The following is a 16,742-nucleotide window of genomic DNA, read 5'->3' on the forward strand; positions in this document are numbered from 1 at the left end:
GGAACCAGCCACGAAGGTCTTTGCTCTTTGGAAAGACATGGGAAATGGCTACCACTTACGCGTAGACGAACTGTCAAAACTCCCATTTAATTTGAGAAACTCATACTAGTCAACCACTTGAACACTTCAAACCGTTAATCCCCGTTATTCTCCCTTCAACCCCGTCCTCTCTGTCGTCAACCGTCGTCTTCCCCTCCCCCTCTCCTCCTCCATTTCACTCTTCCATTTCAACTTCACCAACGACAACAGACCCATTTCTTTAAATGCAATTAATTAAGAAGCTTCCTACTTTTTCTCCATTTTTTAATTCCAATTTGATTTTGACAACCTCTTCTCATTCCCATTGGAGATTCCACATTTCCCAGAAAAAAAAAGAAAAAAACAAAGAAAAGTCTTGTCAAAATCTCTGGTATTTTATATATTCCGTCACTAATTAAACCATATTTAGTGAAGTGATTCATCTATCTCTCTGTTCTGTTCATAATGGCTTGGTTGAAGAATTTTCTGTCTGTCTTTACTTTCCGCAGTTCCTCAAGGAGATTTCGGGTTTGTTTTTCTCTAATAACTTCTTCAAAAGGGTTAATTTGTTTTGTTCTAACTTATTGAAATTTCTTGTTGATTTTTTTACTTTTTTGGGCAGGAATTAGATCCTGCTGCACATACAATAAAATCCCATGGAGCCAAAGTTGCTAAGAATCATTTACACGACTGGTTGATTCTTCTACTTCTCGTTGTGATTGAAGTGGTTTTAGTGTCAATTCATCCATTTTATCGCTATGTGGGAAAAGATACGATGACGGATCTTAAGTTTCCCTTCAAAGATAATACAGTTCCTGTTTGGTCTGTCCCTGTAAGTTCTTTCTTCATTTTCTATCAGTAACAACCTAAAAAGATAGGTTTCTTTTTTGCTTTTGTCTATGTTTTATACAGAATTTGTAAATCATACTTTATTTGTTTGTTTGTCAGTTATATGCTGTTATATTGCCAATTTTGATATTCTTGATCGTCTACATACGGCGGAGGGACGTTTATGATTTGCACCATGCCATTTTAGGTAACTCTTTTAGGCAACGAAGACAAGTTGTCTAAATGATTTTTAAAAGCACTTCAAAAGTAATTCCAAACACGTCCAACCGATTTCAACTTTGTTAATTTACTGACAATCTGTTGTTGTTTACTCTTATGATGCATAGGTCTTTTATTTTCTGTGTTGATCACTGCTATTATCACCGATGCTATTAAAAACGGCGTTGGTCGCCCTCGGCCGAATTTCTTTTGGCGTTGTTTTCCCAACGGAATAGAGGTACTAAACAACCATTTTCTCTTGAGCTTCAAACAATACACATATCTTCTTAGAGCTAGCCTTAAAGAAACACGTCGGGTTTTCGTATCGATTTAGGCATACGATCGAACGGGAGATGTGATATGTAACGGGAAAGAGAGCGAAATAAGGGAAGGACACAAGAGTTTTCCAAGTGGGCATACTTCATGTAAGTTGCAAAATGCTTTGTATAATGTGTTGCTGTAGGAAATCTATGTTTGATTTTGACATTAATTTGTGTGTTTTCTTTTCTTCTATAGGGTCATTTGCAGGGTTAGGATTTCTTTCCTTTTATCTATCTGGAAAAATGCAAGCATTTGATGGGAAAGGACATGTTGCAAAGTTATGCCCTGTGCTTCTTCCTTTGCTTGGTGCTGCACTTGTGGGAGTTTCTAGAGTCAATGATTATTGGCACCATTGGCAAGATGTTTTTGCTGGAGCTATTATAGGTTTGTCACAAACATTTTGATTCCATTAGTTTGAGAATTTCTGATGTGTTTTTGTGAATTTTAATGACTGCTTTTGTACTTAATTATTTTTCTTTTGTTTATGACAGGATTGGTGGTTTCGGCCTTCTGCTACCTTCAATTCTTCCCTCCTCCCAATAATGACAACGGTAACGATTAAATGCTTACAATCACTGTTTCTTTTACTCGAAAAGTCAACAAACATACTTTTTAACTTTTTATTCGGTCTTTTTAACATAAAAATAGTAGGGTATAAAGATTTAAACCTCGAACTTTAATAAAAGGAATATGTGTCAAATGATACTCACGTTGGTTTCTTTTAGGTGGGTTTATACTTTAGAGCTTGTTTGAAAATTTATCCAAATTCCACACCTGGCTTTTAAATCTACTCAATCAAGTGTTTTCTGTTTTGCAGTCTACATGTTTTCGCTCCTTTTAGATTTAGAAACAACGACTGCCATGCACATCTGTAAAAACATACCACACAACTCTCACTTCCTGTTTAATCTACTACGCTTATACTTGTGTTGTCACAAGTGAATTTTGACGAGAAAAAAACATCTAACCGTGGTGTTAGTGTTTATATTTTCTCTTGTTATTTCATAGTTTGATGTGTAGATGAATGATTGTATTGGTTATATAGGATGGGGTCCATATGCTTACTTCATAGCACAAGAAGAGTTCCATAGAAGCAGAGACAATGCAACTCAAGCTGTGACCATTGTTGATGTGCCAATTGCAGAACCAACACTAAATGGCAGCAACAGCAACAACAACAATAATAATACACATTTTGAGCCAACACCTTTCCATAACCAAACCTATGACCAAATGGAAACGGGGGAAAGACGGTAGTTCTGCTTCTTTGATTATTTATTTATTTATTTTGTTGCTGTGAATATATATTATGGCAGTAGAAGTGATTGATGTTTATGTTCATTAGAAACTTTTCAGTTTGTATTGTACCTTTTGGTTTCCTTTTTATATAGACTTATTGTGAAGAGTACGATAATAATCGAACTTTCAATCTCTAGATAAAGATTTCATCTTTTGTTTTTGTTATTTAAATTTACGCTCGTTTTCACTTAATTTAATTCATTTAAAAAGCTTTGAAACATTTATTATTATTTTTGTCTTCAAACAAATAAACTCCATGCCATGCACAAGAAAGAAAACCTCCTTAACTAATTAATAAACTTTTTTCATTTTGTGCAAAGAATTATACTGTGACAGCGTTTTAATGAATAGAAAATTTGTTATTTTCTTCACAACAAAACATAAAATAAAAAGGTTGAAATGAGATTTGAATTTGGATGAATTAAAAGTATAATACAACGTAAAAAAGCAGAAGAAGACAAAAGGTTCCAATGCCTTTTCTTCAAAGCAAATGGGGGGAATAATGGAATAAGATCATACTAAACACAACATGAAGCAAAGAATACTATGCACACTTTGACCATACCTCTTTTTCAAAAAATTAATTTTCCCTTTTAATCATTGCAAGAAGAAGAAGAAAATAAAAAAAAAGGTTAAAAGTACTTCTTAAATAATTATTTGTTATTTATTACTTCATGTGAAAAATTAGATACATCTCAATAAAGTAATAACTAACATACCTAATGCTAATAAGGTCTTACAAATTCAAAATGCTTAAAATATAATTGCCCATGTTAGATTCAATTTTGAATTTTATGGAATGTTGATAGTATATATACATATTTTAAAAACAAGTAGAAGGTTTATTTACTAAGTTTATAACTTTTATTGATAAATAACTAAATAAACACAAATGTACAAATTACAACAAATTATATCATTGATAGTCTGTGACGATAGAAGACATTTAATTTGTTGTTTTACAACAAAATAAATAAAAATTATTTTTAAAATATAGCAAAATATCATAGTATATATACAATAATAATAATATATCATATGTAAACGATAATATTTTACTATATTTATAAAAAATGTTACATCATCGTTTTTGTATTTGTTGAATTTTGTTCTTAAGCAACTTAAAAGCATTAATATCCCCTCCATTCGTTCCTTAAACTTTACTATAAAACCATTTTATAATTTTATAACAAAATATATCTAATAATTGAAAAAGTGTTAACTCTTTTAAGGAAAGGCAAATATATGTCCATTTTCTTTCTAATCCTCTATTTCACATCTTATATTCATCAAATTTTAACCATCATCAACTTTACAAAGATGTTAATTGGAATATATTTTGCTCTATTAATTAGTTGCCTAAATTAAATATTGATAGATAAATATGATAAACTCAACCAAACCGAATAAAAAACAAAAGTCATCTTAGATTTATACTTCTTCCTAGTCGATTGGTGTTGGTTTGATTGGAAAATTGACCAATTGATGTTTAAATTAGGATACATGAAGGATTAGGGAAGGATGATTTAATTAATAAAGCAGTTATGGTTTTGGTTTAGCAACCTTCGTAGTTCCCACTTAATCTTTAGCGCGACGCGGTTTTCTATTCAAATTCTAAAAGGGATTTGGTTTCTTTCACCTTCTCTCCTTGCCTTTACCTTTCCTCTCTCTTCTTCGTCTTCTTCTTCTTCTTCTTCTTCATCTTCTCCTTCAAACTGGAAACCACTGGTAATTTCTCTGTTCTCAACTATTCTTCTTTCTCTGTCTATGCCGTTTTTACTGTTTTCTGTTATCTGTTGCCTTTCTCTAATTACACTGTGGACTCCCTCTTTCACTTCTTTGGATAAAATGCGAAATGATATGAAAATGTGAACTCGCTCAATTACATTTCAGTTCTACTTCTTTTCCTGTTCTTTCTTTTTTTCTTCTTGTTACTTCACCATGAAATATTGTGTTTCTTGTTCCTTGCATCTTGTTAGTTTCTGCGGCAGTTTGAAGTTGTTTTACTTTTACTCCATTATGGACTGGAATCAAGCGGTTTGGTATATTTTGGCCCTGATAACAACTCTAAAGTTGAGAGATGAGTTAGGGAGGCTTGGTGTTGAGTTTGAATGGTTCTAGGATTGCGGTACGTGTGCGTGTGTGTGTACGTTTAAATTAATACACGAATTTCCATTAGAAGATTTATCGTCCGTTACTTTATTCGAAGGACGCGTTTAGATTTTGTAGTCGTCTTGTTCAGCATGAATAGGTTACTAGGGTTCTAATGTAGAATTTCCTTTTTTTGTGTAGCTTGTTCTTTGCCATTTTTACATCATTTGCGGCCTTTCTCTTGGAAAATTCCTTGTGTTGTATGACTTTCACGGTAAATGACATGGTTATGACTCTGATTGCGACCATACTTTTTATGAAGTTTATTTTTGTGTGCCTGAGAAGCCCCGTTTACTGTATACTAATCACTTTACCACGTGATTATTTTTTTGTTTGTTGTTGGTGCTTAAATTACTTCACTATGTTTTTATAATTTTTGTTTCGTCATCTTATCAGATCACGGACAAAATGCCAGAAATTCAGTTGGGTACGCATACTGTGAGATCCCATGGAGCTCATTTAGCAAGAGTCCATATGCATGATTGGTTGATCCTTGTGCTTCTTGTGGTGATAGAGGTCGTGTTAAACGTTATAGAACCATTTCATCGCTTTGTTGGACAGGAGATGATGACAGACCTGAAGTACCCACTGCAAGATAATACCGTTCCCCTCTGGGCAGTTCCAGTATGTTTGAAACTGGCATTTGCTAGTATTATAGCGAATTCTATGGTCGTTTATTTTCCTGACATTAAGTGAAAAGTAAAAAAAAAAAAAATAAGACTTTGTTTTTTCTTTTTTCCTGTGACAGATAATTGCAGTGTTAATACCATTTACTGTGTTTATTATCTACTATTTCATTAGAAAGGATGTCTATGATCTCCACCATGCCATATTGGGTAGCTCTTCTTCCTCTCTCATTATATAATCATTGGAAAACCTCTTAGTTCTGGATAACCTTACCAAGCCTAGTATTCAATGATTGCCCGTGCTTATTCAGGACTTCTGTTTGCTGTTTTAATAAGTGGAGTGATGACTGACGCTATAAAGGATGGTGTTGGTAGGCCACGTCCAGACTTCTATTGGCGATGTTTCCCTGATGGGAAAGGGGTTTGTTTCATTTTTGTTATCTCAATTGGTTTTTATATTTGTGCATATGAAAGCATCGTATCCCTTTTTCTATATTGTCACTAATTATAAGACTCGTGTTTTATATGTGCAGGTGTTTGATCGAAACACAACTGGTGTTTTGTGTACAGGAGATAAGAATGTTATTAAAGAAGGATATAAAAGTTTCCCGAGTGGGCATACGTCTTGTAAGATAGACATTTACTTATGAATTATGTTATATAACTGTCTGTGACTGTCTATTTTTTCCCCCTTTAATCATTTTTTATTTACTTCTACAATTGGGCATGGTACACGGAGTAGAATAGTAGATCCAATCTCTGTGTAAATGCAATTTGCTTGCCGTGATTAGAATTATCATTCAAAAAGGCATTGATATTCAGTATGTTGCTAAGGGAACTCATAGCAATCATTTATGTCTTGTATTTTCTCTTGGTTCAAAGTTTCGCTATTGATTAAGATTGTAATATCCAAGCAAGAGCTGTCTAGGCTTTGATTTTTCACCGTAAATTCTTAATGTATGTTTTAGTGAGACTACATTTTAGGACGACATATATTAATCAGGGACTTGTAGTTAATTGGCATTTATAATTTCTTGCTATTTCATTTTCTTATTGATCCCAGCCTTGGTCAGTGATTCATGTTGTGGATTAGTCAATACAAATGCTTGCTTGTGACGTATGCATTACGTTAGTCTTTTTCCCCCTCTTCAGTTTATTCTCTCTCACTTGTGTTTTCTTTAATGCTTATTAACGTAGAAAGCCGTCGATATGCAGGGTCTTTTGCTGGCCTTGGATTTCTTGCGTGGTATTTGTCTGGGAAAATAAGGGCATTTGACCAAAGGGGTCATGTTGCAAAACTCTGTATTGTCTTCCTACCCCTGCTTATTGCAGCTCTTGTTGGTATCTCTCGAGTTGATGACTATTGGCATCACTGGCAAGATGTTTTTGCTGGAGGCCTTCTCGGTTAGTTCATCTAAAACCTTATTTATTTGCCATAAGTTTCATTTATGCTCTTTTTGCTTTTTTTTTCTTATTTGAACCTCTTTTTGCAGGGCTGACGATTGCTTCATTCTGTTATCTTCAATTCTTTCCAGCACCATATCACATTGATGGTATGACCCACGTAATCATTAATGCTATGCAAGTAGTTCTACTTTTACATTAAATGAAGCAATAATTTGTCCATGATAAATTTATTATTTCTTTTGCTCAGTAATCATCTTTTTTAAAATTTCTTCCAAGTTAGTTTTACTTTTGTTTTGTTGACGTGCTTTAAGATCCATCTGGCATGGTCCCAAGTAGTTATTTTTTATTCTCTGTTCTAACTTTATAAAATTGTTAACAGAAACATTGATTAGTTGGATGATAACCTTATTGTTTGGACTAAGTCTTGCTCTTTCAACATGGGGAAGTATTATAGAATTGTAAAATTTAACTGGGATGCATGCTAATCTCGATTTTTATTTTTCTTTCCTGACTAATAGAGTAATAGCATTGAGTTATTGGCTCTGGATCTCACTAATTATCACATAATTTATTTTCCCAAGTCCTAATTTTAAATCAAGCATAAATGATTGATTTTTAATGTTGTTGACCGGAAGAAGTGGCTGTATTCTGTAGTTGTTAAGATGAATCATAAATGAACAAAATGACGAATGGCTTGTATAGATGTGTGCATATAGAAAAGATAGGATTTGTCTACTTTCTTTCTTCATTATTTACCGCTAGTTGTATTTTTCCAATGTAATCTGTTTTGCATTCCACGTTCATGTGAACATAAAAGGTTGCTGCTTTCAACAACCCATTTTATTAGTCAATTATGGCTTTAATGTTTTAATAGACGATTTCACACCCGACTATTAGAACTTTGCCGTGCATTGTGATTAAGCAATGCTTGCATTATGATGATGTAATCATCCGACCCATATCTTCCTCGAATTCATAATCTGCAGCTTGTTATGATGGATCCTTAGCTCCCTCCACTCCAATCGTTAGGATTATTACCATTTTCTGTTCAGCCAAATGAAATTGCTACACAAGTAGTCCTAATTTTTTAGCATTCATTTCGTTCTCAAACTAACTCTTGTAATTTTACACCTTGTTTTGTAGGTTGGGGACCTCATGCATACTTTCATATGTTAGCAGAGTCTCGTAACGAAGTTCAAGCGTCGTCTCCAAATTCCAATAACATTAACGTGCAGCAATCTGAAATCGAAAGTGTCTACATTCAACCTCAGCATGAAATGAGATTCAATACACAAGATTCAAGCCCCATGTTGAACAGATAGAACGTGGAACATGAATCTGAAATCAGAGCTTTTCATTTGTTGTTGAGGAATAGAGTACGATCAGATTGGGTGGTACATAGGTAGGGAGGATGTGTAAGTCTTCTAAAACAAAATACTCTTTCTAGTTTGGGCTTGAAATGAAGACCACCACTTTCCTTATTTATATTCTTTGATTCTTTTTCTTCATTTCCCCATATTTGTGATGACTGTTTATTTGAGATTTATGGTTTGGTATTGTGAGGTTATTATTTTGATCCCAACTTTGCATATTGATTAGGCTTGTGAACAGAATTTAATTCATTTCGTGTCATGTACGTATCTGTTGATGTATTCATTTATGGTTTGATAGTGACAGGAAAAAAAATTCCCATCACACCTATGAATTTGAGCAAATTAGAAATTAGTTGTTGGACTCCTCATAAGCAAGTTATTTGGTGGATTGCAAACAGTTCCGAGCTTGATTTGTAATATAGTTTCTACCGTATTCACACTTGATTATTTTATTATTTGTTTCTATGAATTTTCATGCTATTAAGTAATTTAATTACATTCTAGTTCTTCAACCAATCTCGTATAATCGACTATGTAGATTGGGTTTTATCAAACAATAGAATTTAATGATACGATAGTAGAGGAAGAAACGAAGAAATCAAAATCCAATTAGTGATCAGATGAATGTTGTACTTTAGGCAAAGTGTGCACGTCTTCCTTAACTTTAAAGTACTATTCTTTCAAATTTCTTTGGGAGCAATGTAAAATGCTCGTGGTCATAAGATTCTTTTTTTTTTGTTAAAATATCACTTTAGTCTATAAACTATGAGATTAGTATTTTCTTTTTATATTTTGAACATTATGAAAGTTAACTAAAATTGTTAATTTTTGTTGTTGTACTATTTATGTTAATTTTGATCAAAATTGGTATAATTAAACATTAGTTTTAACTCAAACGTTTACCTATAAATATTTGCATCCGATTAAGGAATTTTCAAAATCACAAATTTCCCCATTTTTTAAAACTCATAAATATACGACCAATTTTTTTTTTAAAAAAAAGTCATCCGTTTGTTAGACAAAACAGAAATTAATTTCTCCAAATCATTTATTCTCTTTAAACTTTTTTTCTAATTAAATGATAATAACAACTTTTTCCAATATCATTTAAATCTATTCATAAAAATTCAATAACTAAAAAGGTATATTTAGTTAAGCACATATTAAAACTAAGATCAAACTCATGTATTCTAACATCTTCAAAACTGGGGATTGAAAAAACAATTAATATATATGTCTTTTACAGCATTTAATATAACAATATTTATCAAACAAAAATTAAAAGTTTAGTATCAATTTAGAATTCATTGGTTAATTCCTTTTACATAATATTAGTGACAAAACAGATCAAAAGGTGCATTTTGAAGAACAGTTGCAAATCAAACACACATGTATTCAAAACGCTATTAAACACAAGTATAAAAGTCAAAAGTTATGGGTTGACCATTCAATTGAACACAACATAGTACAAAGAAACAAATCCATAATTTCAAAGACTATGCAATGATATCAATTAATATTATATCTGAAAAGGAAGAAGAGATTTCCCTTTTTTTCTTCCAAAAGAAAAAGAAATGATTGGAGGAAGATAAGAAGGGGAAGAAAAGACAAATGAGTTGGCTCTCTAAACTCAAAAAGGGGAAGAAAAGACAGAGCATGCAACCAATTTTGTGTATGGATCCATAAAAATTTCCCCTCGTGTTGTAATATAAATGGAGATTCGGATTCAGAGTCGTTTTTGGCCCATCAAACTCTCCCTCCTACAAATTCGAATCCGATTCTTCAACAAACCCAAACAGTCTGTTCATCCCTGTTTTTGGTAGTCAAACAACCAAGTGATTTGATGCCAGTTTCAAAGGCGCTGGGAAGGAGAAGACCGGAGAGTTGTTGTTTTTCGCTGTATTAATCAAGCATTCGTCGCATTTTTTTCTTCTTCCTGTTTCTTTCGATTATGGTGGCTACTAAGGCCGATGGTTTACTTGATACTGGCCATGCTCGGCTTAATGAGCTCGGATACAAACAAGAACTCAAACGCGACCTCTCGTAAATTTCATTTCTCAACTATTTGTTTCTTATGCTGTTCTTGCTTGCTGATCTGCGTTTCATTGTGTGTTGTGAATCTGAGTACTTTCATTCCTTGTGTTTGATGGGGTTGTGTTTTTTTTTTTTTTTTTGATTGAATTGCAGGGTTGTTTCTAATTTCGCCTTTTCGTTTTCGATTATCTCGGTTCTCACTGGTATAACCACTCTTTACAATAATGGGTTGAATTTTGGTGGCCCTGTTTCGTTGGTTTATGGATGGTTTATTGCTGGTTTTTTCACCATGTTTGTTGGATTGTCCATGGCTGAGATTTGTTCTTCGTATCCAACTTCTGGTGGTCTCTACTATTGGAGTGCTAAGCTTGCGGGTCCTAATTGGGCTCCCTTTGCCTCTTGGATGACTGGCTGGTAATCATTTTTTTCTTGTCAATGTTTTTTTTTTCTTGGGTCATAATTTCCATTTTACTCTGATTGGATGCTCAAATTAAAATCAGTTTTTAGCATGTAGAAGAGTGAATGTTCAGCATTAAGTCATCTTGATATTGAATTGGCAGATAGAATAAGATTTGAGAAGTATGTGTTGTCTAGTTTAGCAAAACTGTTTTCTCATCCCTTACAATTGAAGGGTTTCGATTAAGCCAAATGAAAATGTGTTCGCTGTTCATGGTGGAAAAGTTTGAAGGACTTCGTTTCTTTCCCTTGCTTCTTGTCTGTCCTTCAATTGTTTTATTGACACAGGGATATGATTTACTTGTTATCATTGAAAACTCCATTTACATTATTTTCTATGTATTATGAATCTGTTCTACCCACATTTTCTGATTTCTTGCAAATAACTTTGATCTTTGCACAGGTTTAACATTGTTGGACAGGTGGTTCTAAACATCTTACATCCAAAGTTCAAATTCTTATAATCAGGTTAAGCTTTTCTTTTTATATCCCCTAACTCATGGAAGTGATATGATGCAGTGGGCTGTCACAACAAGTGTTGATTATTCACTTGCTCAGCTAATTCAAGTGATAGTTCTGCTTAGCACAGGGGGTAAAAACAATGGAGGATATGAGGCATCTAAATATGTAGTGATTGCTTTCCATGGTGCAATTTTGTTGGTACATGCTATCTTGAATAGCCTGTCCATTTCATGGTTGTCTTTCTTTGGACAGTTTGCTGCAGCATGGAACTTTTTTGGTAATGGAAGTTCAGTTTCTCTTTCTTTGAACTTTTTTCAGGCTTACATTCCTAACAGGATGTCACGTACTTAGGTGTTCTTCTTCTTACACTCCTCGTTCCCTTGGTGGCAACGGAAAGGGCCAGTCCCAAGTTTGTTTTCACTCATTTCAATACTGATAATGGGGAAGGAATTAACAATAGACTTTACATTTTTATTTTGGGACTTCTAATGAGTCAATATACCCTAACTGGGTATGATGCTTCTGCTCATATGGCAAGTTCTCCTCTACCTTTGTTTTAGTAATCTGTCTTGTGCCTATATATAACTTGCAATGAAGTTTGCTTCTTCCTATAACATTACAGACAGAAGAAACAATAGAAGCTGATAAGAATGGACCAAAGGGAATTATTAGCTCCATTGGGATATCAATTATTGTTGGTTGGTGTTATATACTCGGCATCACTTTTGCCATTACCAGCATCCCAAACCTTTTAGATGAAAACAATGATGCTGGAGGTTATGCCATTGCTGAAATATTTTACCAAGCATTCAAGAGCAGATATGGCAATGGAGTTGGAGGAATTATTTGCTTGATTGTGGTAGCTGTTGCAATCTTTTTCTGTGGAATGAGCTCTGTCACCAGTAACTCCAGGCAAGCTGACTTTCTGTTCTTGTTTTACAGATTAAAATGCATGTATTTTGGCTCACAGCTTCATTTATCGTATAATTTCTCTTCATAGGATGGCTTACGCCTTCTCCAGAGATGGAGCGATGCCATTTTCGCCAACATGGCATAAAGTGAATGGAAATGAGGTTCCCATAAATGCAGTTTGGCTCTCTGCTCTCATATCGTTTTGTATGGCATTAACGGTAGGAACATTTGCATTAAAGTACCGTCTACATTTTAATCTCTAAATCCATTTCATTGGCATCATAATCTTATATTACAATATCTTCAATTGCAATCACGCCAAGCAATTTCCTGAAATTTTTAGTTTTAACTCAATGGATGTACTACTACTTCGTTGGCATTTGGCAGACCCCAAAAATCATTTTCCTTCATTGTAGGTTGTTTGAACTTTTAAGTCTTGTTGCCACAAAGAAACCAATGTTTTTTTATATATTGGAGGAGGATATATTTACTTCTTTTCTTGTAACTTTTTGCAGTCTCTTGGAAGCACAGTAGCCTTTAATGCTATGGTTTCTATAGCAACAATTGGTCTATACATTGCCTATGCCTTGCCCATATTTTTTAGGGTGACTTTGGCAAAGAGCTCCTTTGTGCCAGGACCTTTCAACTTGGGCCGCTATGGAATCATCATTGGTTGGGTGGCTGTTCTCTGGGTGGCTACAATCTCGGTCTTATTTTCGTTGCCTGTCGAGTACCCTGTTACAGACACGACACTCAATTACACTCCCATCGCAGTTGGCTGCTTGTTGATCATTACCATTTCTACCTGGGTTGTGAGTGCTAGGCATTGGTTCAAAGGGCCAGTGACCAACATACCAATATGAAGCTGTAGTCTAGGGAAATAGTTTTCTCTTCTTTCAAATAAACGACTATTTTTAGTTTGTTGTTATCTTTCTTTTTCCAGTAACACTGTTTTGCATCTAGGGCTTATGGTTGTTACATTTGTTCAAGAATTATAGAATATGATTGCGTTAAATAGGCACTGTAAAAAGAATAGCTTTCTAAATCGAATGCTTAGCTCATTGTTGAAATACTTACTTTGGAATGTAATACATGTCCCAACTTTATTCATCATCTTTTTCCAATATTGTACTTTTATTTGGACTACATTACTTGGATATTTCTCTTTTTTCATACATTGGTTATTTTCTGTAATAAGATTGAATACACAATCAAAATAGACAACTTTTCCTATCTAACAAAAAGGCTCTTATGTGTTGGGCTACGAAAATTGGTGAAAGCCCATCTAGCATGCAATTACATGACAAGTGAAGTAAAAGAGAGTGAAAAATAAAATTTGCTATATAGTATATATCACATGGTTGAAAATGTTCATTGCATGGAATTTCTTATAACTGAAACATGATGAGCTGGTGTCCTATACATTTATAATGAATCTACAAACCCACATATACCTTGATGGTTGCTTGAAAGCACAAAAGTCTCAAAGATTTCTTGAACAAAGAAGCTTAAAATTTCCAACATTGGTAACGAACTTCCAATTCCAAACAAACAATAATGAATAATGTTGCAAATGATGAGTCTTTTGTTCAAAACTTAGCATCTGTATGTATTTTAATTTCATCATTCCAAGTTCTTGTAGTCATGCATTTAACCATTCAGAATATTGATCAATGTCAAATGAGTTCATTTCACCGTCAAAACAGCAATATACCATTGGATCTTCTTCTGTATTATTCAGCAGATCATCAAGTTCCTTTAAGGCAACATTCTGATTCATAGAACGACCTGCAATTACGGCCGAATGCGCTCCCGACATTGACGTGATGATATTATTGTCAACATCCAAACAGCTGCCAGCCAAGTTTTGAGCAAATTCCAACTGACCATCATCTTGGAAAAAGGAGCAATAATAATCTTCATCTGCAGGAAAATGCTGGAAGTTGGAAGAAGAAGAATAATGAGATGTCTGAACAAAACCTTCTAAAGTACTTTCGAATGTGTAAAGCTCGTCGGTGAAGACATGGTTTCCTTCAACGAGATTGAAGTTCATTCCTTCAGATAATCCTCCATAAGTTTTGAGTTGGAGATCGTTGGTCGTCGGGTGTGTGGTTCTGTATGAATTTGAGGAGTTGTTTTGGTTCATCATTATGAGATGAGGACTAAAAACATCTTGAGAATTAGGGAGGAGTTGAGTAGGAGGATTATTATTCAAGCAGCTGGCAGCTGGGACTTGTAAATGTCTGAGGTTGTGATCTGTTATGTAACTATTTTGTTGGGTTAATATGTTTGTATTGCGCTTTGGAGGTAACTGTGGAGGTTGGTTTTTGACAAATGAAGTGGATGATGGTGAATCATTTGCTGTTATCTTATTTAAATGCTTTACTTGAGACTTGAATTTCTGAAAATCAGAAGCAAAGTTTAATGTCAAAAGTCTGCAATTTACTTACATTCAATTATATAAAGGAAAGTGTTCATGAAATAGCACACACACTCATAGGGATGATAAAGGGAAAGCTTTAAAACCAACATTGCAACATCATTTTCTTTGGTTGCATCTCAAGACTCAATTGATTTTAGAATTTAATTATAAAAATAAACAAAAACAAGAAGAAAAAAAACCCTTCATAGGCCAAACACATTTGGATTAAAACCAACAATAAAATGAAATATCCTTACTAGATAAAGTAGGCTAAATGTGTAAATATTCATCCTTTTCAATCAAGTCCCAAATTTTATTAATGAAATGCTGGTGTGAAAATAAAAAATAATAATCCTTCGCAAAAGTAAATTAAAAAAATATTAATGTGAATTAAAAGTCACGAATCTCAAAATTACCAAATATGCAAAACCTAACATTTAAACAATGACAAAATGTTGGTCCTATAATTTCTTTATCAATTAACTAAACAGAATTAAGTACATCTTAATTATATGGATATAAGTTAGGGTTGGTTTTGTCCTATACAATAATATGCTACAAATTTCTAAATGACTATAACAAAATTATAACATGTCTATTAAATAAGTTAATTAAATGTGATATTGGGTTATATTTTGTAAATATTTTAGTTAAAAGAAATGAATAGGCACGCTAAGTTTGATAGAATATGAGAAAGAACCTGTAGGTGACTTGCAACTTGGCGAAGCGTTAAACTCGGTTCATCCATCATCTTCAATATAATTTTAGGGCTCGATTCTGATCATCAAACAAAATCATTATTAGTCAATTTAATCTATATAGATCTCAAACAAAAGATTTGATCAAGATGAGCTCAACAATCAAGTTTTACTTCTGCTTCCAAGTTTGCTCAATGCTTCTGTAAATTTCCGATGCAATTTCGAATTCCAAACAATCCGCGATTTCTTGATCGTTCGCTCATTTCTGTTCGTCTTCTCTTCCACTTTCAGTAATGGATTCAATTTCTCTTCTCCCTGATCTCTACATTTCCCCCCATTTTTCCCCTTCTCTTTTTCTTTTTCTTCTTCTTCAAGCGATTTCCACTCTACTTCTCTTCTAACGTTCACGATTCGCTCTAACACTCCATCAATTTCAAATTTCTTCCCCAGTTTCGCGTTTTCTCCCAAATTTTTTGCCCTAGGGTTTCTGATTTTCCTGTATACGATTTGCCAAACGAGCTCAATGTCCTCCATTGAAATCGGTTTCTCGAGGAAGTAACACCCCCATTCGGCTATGGCTCTCCCGGCTGTCTTCATATCCATCTCCAGCGACATTACTGCTAAGGCGCCTCAGAACGATTATTGAAGGAAAAGAAAGATTGAGGAAGAAAAAACAAAGGAATACATTGTGGAATTAATCTTACGGATGATTGGAATGCCGGTTTGATGAAGAATTGAGAGAGCATTCATGTTTGATGAAGTGGCGTTTGCCATTACAAGGTTGAACGCCTCATGTTTCTTTTCTACAACCATTTTTATGGCTGCATCAGCTTCTTCAGTGGTTGTAACTGTGAAGAACAAAGGTAATCCTTCAATTTTTCTTTTTAATAATTACAATTTTGAAAATATTGATAACAATTACATGCATAGTTTTTATTTTTTGTGGATAATATTAACTTATATGTATTCATATTTCCAATTTGATATTTTTTTCCTCTTTTTTGCATGCATGCATGCATGGTTTTCTATCAAGTTATCAACCCTATCATCTATGTTATAATATATCTTTGTATCATTTTTCTCATTTTCTAAAACATTTCAAAATTTTACCAAATGATTCCTCAAAACTATATATTTGTGTGTAATTTCAAAACCATTTTTAATATATACGGTAGATAAAGAGAGCACAATCCAGAATCTTGAATATGTTAAGTAAACACTTAATTTTTATCATGAGATCCTACTAAAAGATAGCTTTTTTTTCCTTCTTCGTTATCCTTTTGGAATTTGATTTGAGAATTGAAAAATAGTTAAGAAATCCAAAACTAATAATGAAAGCATGAAGAAAAAAAAGGGTGTTAGTTTAGTGAATTAAAGTAGTAATTAAAGCAAATAATATATATATATACCTTTGAATGAGCAACTTTGAAGCATTGATACAATTGATTGAAGAGAGTGTTGGTCATGATCCACAACAAGAACATGAATCCCTTTTGCAAAACTTGGAATAATTCCT

The 16,742-nt window shown here is 33.6% G+C and overlaps 4 protein-coding genes across 5 annotated transcripts; 3 read left to right on the forward strand and 1 right to left on the reverse strand.

Moving 5' to 3' along the window:
* The first annotated feature begins 5 nt into the window (after positions 1-5).
* LOC101216053 (lipid phosphate phosphatase 2) lies at positions 6-2,850 on the forward strand. The gene is made up of 8 exons (XM_004135033.3): positions 6-546; positions 641-850; positions 967-1,054; positions 1,194-1,303; positions 1,400-1,490; positions 1,582-1,770; positions 1,878-1,937; positions 2,432-2,850. Exons 1-8 carry the CDS (start codon positions 484-486, stop codon positions 2,641-2,643), a joined length of 1,023 nt encoding a protein of 340 aa, XP_004135081.1. The 5' UTR covers positions 6-483; the 3' UTR covers positions 2,644-2,850.
* A 1,487-nt stretch (positions 2,851-4,337) lies between these two features.
* Positions 4,338-8,564, forward strand: LOC101215334 (lipid phosphate phosphatase 2). Of its 2 annotated transcripts, XM_031886469.1 has the most exons (9): positions 4,447-4,813; positions 4,978-5,050; positions 5,233-5,460; positions 5,585-5,672; positions 5,774-5,883; positions 5,996-6,089; positions 6,678-6,866; positions 6,956-7,015; positions 8,013-8,564. In XM_031886469.1, exons 1-9 carry the CDS (start codon positions 4,797-4,799, stop codon positions 8,189-8,191), a joined length of 1,038 nt encoding a protein of 345 aa, XP_031742329.1. In that variant the 5' UTR covers positions 4,447-4,796; the 3' UTR covers positions 8,192-8,564. The 2 variants fall into 2 exon arrangements, with proteins under 2 accessions (XP_004135078.1, XP_031742329.1); XM_004135030.3 differs by lacking the exons at positions 4,447-4,813; positions 4,978-5,050 and adding an exon at positions 4,338-4,413.
* A 1,200-nt stretch (positions 8,565-9,764) lies between these two features.
* LOC101215089 (amino-acid permease BAT1 homolog) lies at positions 9,765-13,232 on the forward strand. The gene is made up of 8 exons (XM_004135029.3): positions 9,765-10,285; positions 10,430-10,690; positions 11,136-11,154; positions 11,252-11,471; positions 11,546-11,727; positions 11,817-12,106; positions 12,195-12,324; positions 12,622-13,232. Exons 1-8 carry the CDS (start codon positions 10,194-10,196, stop codon positions 12,967-12,969), a joined length of 1,542 nt encoding a protein of 513 aa, XP_004135077.2. The 5' UTR covers positions 9,765-10,193; the 3' UTR covers positions 12,970-13,232.
* Positions 13,233-13,431: 199 nt separating this feature from the next.
* Positions 13,432-16,087, reverse strand: LOC105435586 (two-component response regulator ORR24). Its single transcript, XM_011657492.2, has 4 exons — positions 15,931-16,087; positions 15,400-15,843; positions 15,229-15,305; positions 13,432-14,507 (listed from the first exon to the last, which is right to left on the reverse strand). The coding sequence occupies exons 1-4, from the start codon at positions 16,037-16,039 to the stop codon at positions 13,749-13,751; spliced, it is 1,389 nt and encodes a 462-aa protein (XP_011655794.1). The 5' UTR covers positions 16,040-16,087; the 3' UTR covers positions 13,432-13,748.
* Between the last annotated feature and the right edge of the window lie 655 nt (positions 16,088-16,742).

The sequence above is a fragment of the Cucumis sativus genome, chromosome 5 (genome assembly GCF_000004075.3).
Source record: "Cucumis sativus cultivar 9930 chromosome 5, Cucumber_9930_V3, whole genome shotgun sequence".
NCBI lineage: Eukaryota > Viridiplantae > Streptophyta > Magnoliopsida > Cucurbitales > Cucurbitaceae > Cucumis > Cucumis sativus.

Bases quoted from the DNA above. Each gene is read 5' to 3' on its own strand.
- LOC105435586 (XM_011657492.2), bottom strand. From the start codon at position 16,039: ATGGTTGTAGAAAAGAAACATGAGGCGTTCAACCTTGTAATGGCAAAC. The intron at 15,844-15,930 runs GTAAGATTAATT...GCGCCTTAGCAG, and splicing joins AACCGGCATTCCAATCATCC to TAATGTCGCTGGAGATGGAT. The intron at 15,306-15,399 runs GTAAAACTTGAT...TTTGATGATCAG, and splicing joins GAGCAAACTTGGAAGCAGAA to AATCGAGCCCTAAAATTATA.
- LOC101216053 (XM_004135033.3), top strand. From the start codon at position 484: ATGGCTTGGTTGAAGAATTTTCTGTCTGTCTTTACTTTCCGCAGTTCC. The intron at 547-640 runs GTTTGTTTTTCT...TTTTTTGGGCAG, and splicing joins GTTCCTCAAGGAGATTTCGG to GAATTAGATCCTGCTGCACA. The intron at 1,771-1,877 runs GTTTGTCACAAA...TGTTTATGACAG, and splicing joins TTTTGCTGGAGCTATTATAG to GATTGGTGGTTTCGGCCTTC.
- LOC101215089 (XM_004135029.3), top strand. From the start codon at position 10,194: ATGGTGGCTACTAAGGCCGATGGTTTACTTGATACTGGCCATGCTCGG. The intron at 11,472-11,545 runs GTAATGGAAGTT...TCACGTACTTAG, and splicing joins TGCAGCATGGAACTTTTTTG to GTGTTCTTCTTCTTACACTC. The intron at 12,325-12,621 runs GTAGGAACATTT...AACTTTTTGCAG, and splicing joins CGTTTTGTATGGCATTAACG to TCTCTTGGAAGCACAGTAGC.
- LOC101215334 (XM_031886469.1), top strand. The intron at 5,461-5,584 runs GTATGTTTGAAA...TTCCTGTGACAG, and splicing joins TTCCCCTCTGGGCAGTTCCA to ATAATTGCAGTGTTAATACC. The intron at 7,016-8,012 runs GTATGACCCACG...CTTGTTTTGTAG, and splicing joins AGCACCATATCACATTGATG to GTTGGGGACCTCATGCATAC.